This window comes from Temnothorax nylanderi, unplaced genomic scaffold (genome assembly GCF_030848795.1).
Source record: "Temnothorax nylanderi isolate EJ_2023f unplaced genomic scaffold, tnyl_v1.0 TNYL_tig0021_pilon, whole genome shotgun sequence".
In the NCBI taxonomy this organism is placed as follows: Eukaryota; Metazoa; Arthropoda; class Insecta; order Hymenoptera; family Formicidae; genus Temnothorax; species Temnothorax nylanderi.
In genome coordinates, this window is record NW_027249083.1 from 123765 (window position 1) to 134150 (window position 10386).

General features: G+C 37.8%; 2 protein-coding genes and 1 long non-coding RNA gene across 4 annotated transcripts in view; 1 reads left to right on the forward strand and 2 right to left on the reverse strand.

The window, feature by feature from the left end:
* LOC139769263 (uncharacterized) overlaps positions 1-858 on the reverse strand; it is a 48919-nt gene extending 48061 nt beyond the window's left edge. The window contains exon 1 of the long non-coding RNA XR_011717509.1: positions 833-858. This is a non-coding gene — a long non-coding RNA (uncharacterized lncRNA). The remainder of the gene's footprint in view (positions 1-832) is intronic.
* On the forward strand, positions 40-4405 carry LOC139769260 (vesicular integral-membrane protein VIP36). The gene is made up of 7 exons (XM_071700152.1): positions 40-333; positions 1528-1643; positions 1758-1955; positions 2119-2281; positions 2614-2780; positions 2943-3006; positions 3081-4405. The coding sequence occupies exons 1-7, from the start codon at positions 102-104 to the stop codon at positions 3230-3232; spliced, it is 1092 nt and encodes a 363-aa protein (XP_071556253.1). The 5' UTR covers positions 40-101; the 3' UTR covers positions 3233-4405.
* Positions 4406-4490: 85 nt separating this feature from the next.
* Positions 4491-10109, reverse strand: Wfs1 (wolframin ER transmembrane glycoprotein wfs1). 2 transcript variants are annotated; one of them, XM_071700140.1, is made up of 6 exons: positions 9602-10109; positions 8760-8864; positions 8431-8647; positions 8117-8343; positions 6826-8027; positions 4491-6751 (listed from the first exon to the last, which is right to left on the reverse strand). In XM_071700140.1, the coding sequence occupies exons 1-6, from the start codon at positions 9657-9659 to the stop codon at positions 5957-5959; spliced, it is 2604 nt and encodes an 867-aa protein (XP_071556241.1). In that variant the 5' UTR covers positions 9660-10109; the 3' UTR covers positions 4491-5956. The 2 variants fall into 2 exon arrangements, with proteins under 2 accessions (XP_071556241.1, XP_071556242.1); XM_071700141.1 differs by having other exon boundaries at positions 8760-8887.
* Between the last annotated feature and the right edge of the window lie 277 nt (positions 10110-10386).

Here is a 10386-nt window from a genome sequence, read left to right on the forward strand (position 1 = left end):
CCAACTATGAAGCCGGCAATCTCCGGCGGGGCGTCCGGAAGACTCGGGGATCGGGGGGTCGGGGATGACGTTGGTTAGCTCGGCGAGCGCGTGAATCGTGAATGCTGAATGGCCTTTATTCTGGTGGTGCTGTCCATTTCTACTTCGGCCGTGCGCGCTGTGACTCTTCCACCCACGTGTTTATAGTCGAAACGAACGATCGGGAGCCAGCAGTCAACATGGGCGCGATTTCGTGGCTGTTTCTACTCGCCGGCGTCCTGGAGTCCCTCGCTACGGAATGGAACACGCAGGACTACATGAAGCGAGAACACTCTCTGATCAGGCCGTATCAAGGTGCGCCGATTTCGTTCGTTCCCTCATCGCGCCTCCCGAGATCTCGCGAAAGTCCCGTCGCGTCGGGACCCTCCAGGATTCGCTTGTTCATTTATTATCTAATCGTAATTTCCGAGCCAGCTCGCCAGGAGTTTGAGGTTACGAGGCGACTAATTAATGCGGAGAATTTATTACTTTCCACAGATAACGACGTTAATGACGAAGACGCCTACGTCTTTCGCAGCTGTTTCAATATTCGCGAGATCAGTAAATATACGTCGTGGGTCAAAGAGTCGATTTTTTTGTCTCAAAAGAAACGCGTGAACTCTATTTTTTTAAATTATGGATCCTCTCCGGGAATCCTGTTGCGCGCCAGCGCGGGAGGATTTGCTGGTTTATTTATTATTTAATCGCGATCCGCGAGCTAGTCCACCAGAAATTTGAGGTTATGAGGCGATTAATTAATGCGGAGAATTTATTACTTTCTAAAAATAGCAGCGTTAATAAAAAAAATACCTACGTTTCTTTTTTCTTAAAAGAAATGCGTGAAGTCTAATTTTGTAATTTAAGTACCTATATATTCCCTCTGGGAATCCTGTCGCGCACCAGGATTTGTTAATTCATTTATCATCTAATCGCAATCCGTGAGTCAGTCCACTATAGGTTTGACGTTACGAGGTGACTAACTAAGGCTAATTAATGCAGAGAATTAATTTTTCATAGATTGCAGCGTTAATGAAAGAGATACCTACATATTTCACAGCTGTGTCGCAAGATTAGTAAATATGCATAGATCAAAGAGTCACTTTTTTAACAGAGCGCGATTTCTATTTTTTTTTTTAAATCACAGATCCCTCTTGAAGATCGATAAATCTTTTTGTGATATGATATTAAAAATATTCAAAGAGAGAGATTAGTGATGTATAGCGTAATATCGGCGAAAGTTTTAACATGCAACGAGTTTCTAATATATTTTTTTCTTGTATATATTAAGTATGCTGTAAACTAATTATTTATGATAATGGCTATTAAATATTTATCAAATCTATCGTCATCTTTTATATATTCGTGTTATAATAAACATGTTATTTTATTCCCGAATTTATATTTGATGTGCATTTATCATTCCTTTTATATATTTATAATTTGTACTGTTCTATATATTTACGGTGTAAATGCTTTAGTTTATTTATAAAGTTATGTTTATCATAATAGGCACAAGTATGACGATACCTTACTGGGACTTCATGGGAAGCACAATGGTGACTAATAATTATATCAGGTTAACACCTGATTTACAAAGTAAACAAGGTGCCTTATGGAATTCTGTGGTAAGTATTCTACTTATATTTGCACATATTTTCGATATATAACTTTTTAATGTGTAAACTATATAATATATATGTATTGTCTACTAATTAAGATTTTTAAACTTGTGTTTATAGCCGTGCCATATAAGAAATTGGGAACTGCAAATTCAATTCAAAGTACATGGAAAGGGAAAGGAATTATTTGGAGATGGTTTTGTTATTTGGTATGCCAAGGAAAGGATGAAGTCAGGTCCGATATTTGGGAGTCAGGACTATTTCCAAGGATTAGCAGTGATACTTGACACATACAGCAATCATAATGGCCAACATAATGTACGTTAATAATGCATTCTTATAAAATCTGACTAGTTTGAGTAGACGATTAAGGTTATGTAACTTTGATTTTGGATCAATCATCCAAAACTTAAGATTCTCATATTTATGTCATTATTTTTCCGTATTTTCTTTTGATACTTGAATATTATATTTGCGACAGCATCAGCATCCTTACATCTCAGCAATGGTCAACAATGGATCTCTGCATTACGATCACGATCGCGACGGCACTCATACGCAACTCGCAGGTTGTGAAGCAAAGTTCAGAAACTTAGAACATGATACACACTTAGCTATAAGATACGAAAGAGATGTTCTAACTGGTACGTAAAGATAATTAAACATTTAAACACATTGTATCTTTTATATTATAGCGTGTGTCATAATATATCGTTTGTTAAATTCTATCTTTTTTTATACTTCTTATTCATCATTTGTACTTTGTCCTGTCACGTTACGTGAATTGTACTTTTTCTGCTTTTTTGTGCCAGCTTCATAATTGTCTCTTTCTTGATTTGCAAATGTATGTGTACACGCATATATATATATATATATATATATATATATATACTTATTTACCGACCAGAATTACACGCATATACTCAAACATGACTCCATGTTTCTTATGTTTTCTTTTTTTCTTATTGTAATGAAGTTTCCACGGATCTCGCCAACAAAGCAGCATGGAAGCAATGCTTTCAAGTGAATCAAGTCAAGCTTCCAACAGGATATTACATTGGAATTTCTGCTACTACGGGTGATCTGTCTGACAATCATGATATATTGTCAATTCGTTTGTTTGAATTAGACTTACCAGATGATGTAAGCAAAAACTAAATTTATTCTTTTTCTATACTTCTATTATATTAAATATATGATATTATATATGTAAAGCACATATCTCGTTAGCGAATAAAGATGTGAACTATTTCATTAGAGTAATCAACAAATTAGCGATACTTGAAAATATATGTCAATTTACAGCCTAAGGATCAAGAAGACAGATCACAAATTGTGCCGTCAGCAGCATTCTATGACGCACCAAGAGGTATGCAGTTAAAAACAAATTGTTATTGTACATGTGTACAAATTTAGTATTCTAATATAAATCTCTTGTTTCAGAACGTATAGAAGATCCGAAGCAATCGAGTATGAGTGGAATAAAACTTTTCCTACTGATGTTAGTTGGTGCGCTCTTTTTAATAGCTTGTGTTGTCATGGCCATTATGTTTTACCAAAAGCATCAGGAAAATAGTAGAAAACGATTTTACTAAGTCAGATTTTAGGTAGTGTATGTGTGTGTCTTGAGCGTCGTCGCAGCTTACCGATTTCTCTTCTATTCGAGATTTTTTGTATACAAAGTGTAAATTACGAAATGCTCATAAGACTGTCTTTATTTGGTTTCTATTAAAAAATTAGTATAAATCTTTTTTTTTGTCTATAGGAATAAAAGTCTTCAAGGTAAAGGAGAGACGTGTATGTGTGTGTGTGTGAATAGAAGTATTCTAATTCCAATATTTGCAGAATGTTGCCCCATTGGATTAATTGTCGATGTCATTGATTGGGCTCAATGTACATTTATTTGATTTTATTATAGTCAGTAAAAATACGTATTTATTTACAGTTCCTTTACCAAAGTTATTACTTCTTGAAATGCCAGGTGGAATTTAACGAAATAAGTTTTTATATATTTGACTTATAAAAAATATGTAGGATGGAGAGATATATCATAATGAATGTATGACATGTACATTGTTAATTGTATTTTAGAAAGGTCTTGGAAAAATTCGTATATTATATGTATTAATTTCAAGCCAAATGTTCATATGCACAAGATCTTTGTGCTAATATATACTTTTTCCAGAACCTTTTTGTCTGTATAGGTTGGAACTAATTAATTCTAAACTCCAGTGATTTTAAATACTTAAGGAAACAATACATCACAGATAAAAGAGATATTTGTTTAAGGAGATAAATTATAGAAATCCTGTTTAATTTCTATTTATGCAATTTTTTTGCGTAATTATTTTCATATGCAGATTAGATACAGAAAAGACTTTATTAACATAGATTTTATATTTGTACATAAAGGAAATTAATGTACTCAAAGCTCCCATATTGCATACAGTTTGTGATAAATATTACTTGCAGATTATATAAATGCAATTCTCTAAACAGGCAACTGGCCATAAGAATTATGCAGTGTTAGAATAATGTCTAACATTGCATGAAAGTATATGCAATGTGGGGGGATTCTACTGTATTTCAATATAAAATAACTACATACATAGTAAAACTCTGTATTGTAATCCTTTTATATGGAAACTAAGAAAAAGGGAATCAAACCATTTAATAAACAATTGTCTTGTTACCGAGATGATGTTATCATTCGAAACAATAATGTATCATGTTGCCAAATACAAAATAAATATATCTATAATTCTAAACGGAAAGGTTTTTTTTGCTTTTTCACAGAAGATGAGTATGAAGGTATTAGAACTCATTACACAATGATATTGGAATAAGACAATATTTTGAATTTTATGCTGTATTGTATATTATTCATGACAAAAATATACATTTGCACATCAGAATGCAAGAGTTCATGATGTTTTAACGCATTAGTTCATTTGTTTGCTTTGAAGAAGCAAATAGAGTACTTTTATTATCAACATTAAAATCATTCAAACGGAAAAACCAAGGCACATCTATATCGTGTCTTATCTCTTTGCTATACTCTACTGGTCTTGGTTCCTATTGTCGTTGTGTGATACAATGACGAAACTCTCCTTAACTCTATCGATAGATATGCTCATTAATAGTTTGTAGATCTAAACACTTAACATCGATGTACAGTGAATTGTTGTTTGTATTGTACATATATTTTCAGTGTTCTTTAAAAGCTGCATTATTCAGGTAATTGAATGTTAAAATCTAGTGTATTCTAACAGAATAGTTTTACAGAAAATTTTTTTTGAGATAACATTTCACTTAATATAATAATAGCTTACTAAATAATCTAAGATTATTTACATTAGGTTGCATACTGCCTTGCCATTTAACTAATTAAAACTTTATCATGATACACAATGTATACTATAAACCTAGTAAGATATACAATTTTTACCACATATAATATTAAAACAAGATCAAAGAGATCATCTCTTATCATTCTCCAAAAACGGAATACAAAAATATCAAGCATTTTTCTCTCTTTTTCCTTTTTACTGGCAGTAATGCTTAGGAAAATATATAAATCTTAAAATATATGTTACATATAATACTCTGAAACTGATTATGGCCCATATTCTCAACTCTCTTTGATCGCTAAAAGAGATTTGAAAATATGGGCCTATGACTTGTTCATGAAAGTCTAATGTAACTATTAATATATATATTGCCTGAGGCATTCGGTAACATCGAAATATTTGCACTATTCTCTACACTTTCATATCACACACACATTTACATGTATGTCAGACACTGAAGAAACGCTGCTTTATAATACATAACAGTTTCTTGATTTAATTTAGTTTAAACTGTATATAGCATGCTATCACATATAACACGCTGTTTTGTACAGTACAGTATATTTGTAACATCGTAACGCGAAAAATGATAATTTATTACAATAATAATCGATTATCGCGTTAAATTATTCGTCCACATAAAAATCTTTTAATAGATTTCTCATGCTGAAATGTCTTTTAAGACATTATAAGATAAATACATTACGGTTTACACTGCAAATATAGATACCAAATTTGTTCAAAATTGTATTTTCTTAGTATAATTAACTACATACGAATTAAGAATTAATTCAGCGCTCTATTTCCAAATTTTATTTGTTCAGAATTTAGAAATTCTCATAAGTTTAATTTTTCTTTAATATAAATCATGTTAAACAAACTGTAACAATAGATATCGAAAAAATGTTCACTACATTAGATCTAAAAAGCTAGAGAGAGATCGAAAGAATTCAGTCATTTAGAATATCATTACTTGAACATCACAATCGGATTTAACAGAAAGTTCAATACAGTCTTCACGCTGAGACAAAGATCTCTGATAACAGAGCTTAAACTTATACGATATTTGTAACGTTTGTAAGACGTTTTCAAATCAAGAGAGTTGCATGCGAGACAGCCTACCTCTTCCAAATCGATGTGCGGTTCGGCGCCACCGAGAAGAGATTCTGTTTCTAAGCCATTATTCAAAAGCGCACCGGAAAACCAAATCTTGTCGCCCGGATATATATTCAGACTAAAATTGGTGAAAGAATGGTCCGCAATAAGACATATCTCCGTCGTACTTCCCCATATGCCGCTTTTCATCTTGACAAATATTTCAAACTCGTATTGATCCCACGACGGAAAGTAACATTTATTCCTATTTTTTTTTATGCTTGTCATGTGCTTGCAGCTCTTTCTGCGAGTATCATCGCCCGAATTACAATTTTCTTCATACGGTTCCCCGTACATGCAACTAAGTATTGTTCTAATATTGTCGGGAAACCTGTTTAATACAACTGCAATATTATTCTTTATTGATTTTACTCTAATATTCGTCACATAGCCTTCCCACGAGACGGGTAAGCCTTCCAATTGAGCGCATTGCACTTGCACTTGCGCTTTCGATGACAATTCTTCCCACGCAGGTTGATGACAGTAGTTCTGATACTGATCCCATGTTAAGGTAGAAGCAATATCGTACGATGCCTCGTCGGAATTCTGATTGTATTCCATTATCATCGGCCACGATAAGAATGTCGCAGCGCCAATGCCGAAAACAATCTGGAGAAAATTTTATATACAAGTTAGAAATATATGCCCGAGTTTAAGATGGAGAAATATGACGTTATACGTACTTGCATAAGCGTAATGATCCAATTAAATCTCGATGATCTGGTCCTTCTCAGATACCACGAAGCAAAAAACGGCATTCCTCCGAGTACAGTAGTAACTGATATCCTCATGGCCATATCATTTTCTGACAAATATTTGGCAATGGCTACGATCGGTAAAATGATGGAAGCAATACCGGCGATTGGAAGAAATAGGACCATGCCAACTAATGCGAGAGCGCCTCTGATCAAGCCGTACCATGTGGCACCTTGAGAACTGAAGATTGCTATTTGCCACCAACTCAGGGTAACGCAATGGGGTATCAGGATCTGATACGTGCCGCGCCAGCCGTCTCTCGCGGCCATTTTCGCGAAGACCGCCGGTATCAGGAGATAAAATACAGCGCGGAAGTTTAGACAAAACTCTATGCCGTTGCCAACAACATAAGACGCGAACGTTGGCACTCGGATGTCCAAGAATCTCCAGCTTTGAGCCACGACCATGTCCGTCTCGTAAGGATACTTGGCGAGTACATGCACGCCAAAGCTGAAGAGGGCCAGAAAATCGGGAAATCGTGAAGAGTCTCTCCACATAAAGCTGCAGAGCGTGATGAGAGTGAGCGTGACTGCTATTATAGTGAATTCAGATTGCGGAGTCCATTGATGGGCTATCAGAGGATAGATCATCAAGTTCAGCAGCAACGCAAGAAAGAAATGCCCGTACGGTTTCAGGTTGTTGCGGCAGAATTGATACTCCGCTTCCTCGGGATTCAGATTTCCGCCCGAGTAGCTGAGAAATAGGCCCGACCACACGCGGAAGTTGTTGAACTCGCGTTTTCGTTGGAGCATTTGGAAGGTAGCCACCACCATAACTACGAACGAGAGGTAGTAAAGGGCCATCGGTATAAAAAGTATTAGGCTCTCCGTACCCAACAAGGAATACAGCAAGAGTAACAGGAGAATGTGTAGTTTTGACGTAAAAAGAACCCTTTTGATCGATGCCCCTCTATGGCCCAAGATCTCGACCAACCAACTGTAGAAACGTTTCAGCGACGCGAACGGATAAATAAATGGTCTCTGCAGCAATGGTATCGTGTCCAGCGCCAGTTCGGAAGGATCTACCATGCAGAGAGCGTGCGATACTATCGGAAGCATACCGCGCGCGTAACTTGCAGCCGCGGATACCAGAGCAGCCTCCGTGATTTTCTTACCCTGGTCCGTCCAACCTGCGATTACATAACAAAACGCACATAAATACAGACAAAGAAAGCAATAAAAAGAAGGTAATATGAAAAAATCCGGTGATCTCGTTTACCGTGCACGTCGCTCGTTCGGTCTTCATCTTTCATAGATGGGGAATCGTCAGGAAGCCCATTTCTGGGGAAGCAATCGTTATCGTTGTCGCTCAGTCCCTTTTGCGACGAGTTGCTACAGGTACTGTTCGATTGAAAATAATCGGCATTACTGGTCGATGGAAACGACAAACTTCTCATACGTTTTTGTAGCTGCTCCGTAGTTATAAAGTCCTCGCCGTTTGATAAACTGATAAAGCAGTTTTATATTTATATATATCCGGTATGTGGAGTACATTCATCTAATGTCTAGTTACTTGTTTTTTTGTTCTTTTACCTCATAAACATCTCCCTTGCCGCTCTTCTGGCCAACTTCTCATCCTGCGTCATGTCTAGACAACTTTTTACGTCGTAATAGTTATGCTCCGTAATACCGCGACCAGTTGTCAAGCACTTTCTAAGAATATCAGTCGCTTCCAGGTTTCCCTGCTCCGAGGCCTTTGTCAGCCAGTAAACCCCCAACTTTGCGTTCTCCTCTTTATCAACATCAAGCTCTTGAAATATACGATACAAATTACACACTACATTTAGCACAATACATGTAGCATAAGCAAGGATGGAACAACGCGGGGGAAACTTTATTGCCAGGCGTATACTTCAGCTTACCACATTGTTCCTCTAACAACTGCTTAGCCAAAATTACTTGAGATTCCGGACAGCCGTCTTCTGCCAATCGGGAACGTAACCGTCTAAGAGAACCTTTAGGTCCATCTATCAATAGGACTTAGAATTAGCTATTTAATCAGAAAAAAAAGACTAATCAGAATTCGTGTTCGTTATATCAACACATATATCATATATATACATGAGACGTACAAGCTGACAGTTTATAAATAGAGAGCTTCACGTATCGCAACGCTTTCATTGCGAGCGACACATAAATATAATGATATAATTCTATTATTACGTACAATCTCTGTTATTATGTATTTATTATTATTACATATATCATTTCCATTTCTTGGTATAAGCTGAAGTAATAAAGATTGATATAAATATATATACATTATTATTCTATTATTCTCGTTTTAATTATTTTCAAATTTATTCAAACTGCTCCAATTTCGTTAATGATAATTACATATCAATTGCCAATTAATAACTGTTTATTTTTGTTTTTTTTCCAATACTGCAAGATTGTTAGAACAAGAGAATGATAATTTTCAACAAGAGATCAATTAGCGATTCATTTAATTAAATTCGCGACGCGATGCGGGGATCTGTCGGAGATTATAAATTATAATCTCCATCATTTCCCCGTTCGACGATTCACCCTCGTCTGTTCGACAGACAGGTATTGGAACGCGTCGAATGTCGCGCCGTTTTCATCGCGAGTCACGTGCGCGCGCCTCGAAACCCGAGGTCGATAACGCCGTCGCCCGGGCGGCGGTCGGCGGTCCCCGGCGTACACGCTCCTCCGTGAGTCGCGCGACCTCGGCGATGATTACCGTGCAGCGTCCACTGTTTTCTGCCGGATCTACCAGACAGCGGTACGATACCAGCCATGACTCACGGTCCGGGGCGGAGGGCGGAGGGCGCGGTTCGAGAGTCCGTCCGACTCGCGTGCGCCGTGCGCGCGACGAGACTTCTCTCCTCTACTCCTCTTGCGCGCGTACGCCGTCTCGCCGTCTGGCGTGCCACCGAATCACCGGCGCGGTCACGTAACGTAACGCGAAGATCACAACGCACGCACACCGTACACCACGCACGAACGTCGCGCGGCTCCGCCGAGCGCTCCTGTCCTGTTGAATAGCGTGGCAGGCGTGGGTGCGCGGCGCGGCGACGCGCGGCGCATGCGCGTCCCTAACCGGAGTAACCAGCGTGAAGTCAGGCTAGGTTGGATCAGGTTGAGTACGTAAACAAACGCCGGGCGCGCGACAGTGCCGCTCCAAAATTTGAATCTCTCGCGTTCCGCGGCTGCGGCTGCGGGCTGCGGCTCTCCGTCTCCGCCTCGGAGAATCCCCGGCCGGAAGGCGAAAGGTTAGTTCGCGAGATTGAAAGATTTTTTCACGGTCTCTCATTCTTTTGTATATTCTCTACAGATCCCGGATTTTCATCTCGCCCTCAACCCAAGTAGCAGAGTGACGTCAAATGACGTATTAATTCCGTCTTAATGACGTCTCTATAACGTCATTAAGACGTCTTTAGACGTCATCTTGCTACCTGGGAAATTCCTTTCCCATCCCGCTAACCGTCTTGGCAACCGTTTTATTGCATTCGGTAGAAAATGTTA

Bases quoted from the DNA above. Each gene is read 5' to 3' on its own strand.
- Wfs1 (XM_071700140.1), bottom strand. From the start codon at position 9,659: ATGGCTGGTATCGTACCGCTGTCTGGTAGATCCGGCAGAAAACAGTGG. The intron at 8,028-8,116 runs GTAAACGAGATC...ATGTAATCGCAG, and splicing joins CCGAACGAGCGACGTGCACG to GTTGGACGGACCAGGGTAAG. The intron at 6,752-6,825 runs GTACGTATAACG...AATTTTCTCCAG, and splicing joins GGATCATTACGCTTATGCAA to ATTGTTTTCGGCATTGGCGC.
- LOC139769260 (XM_071700152.1), top strand. From the start codon at position 102: ATGCTGAATGGCCTTTATTCTGGTGGTGCTGTCCATTTCTACTTCGGC. The intron at 1,956-2,118 runs GTACGTTAATAA...TATTTGCGACAG, and splicing joins ATCATAATGGCCAACATAAT to CATCAGCATCCTTACATCTC. The intron at 3,007-3,080 runs GTATGCAGTTAA...CTCTTGTTTCAG, and splicing joins ATTCTATGACGCACCAAGAG to AACGTATAGAAGATCCGAAG.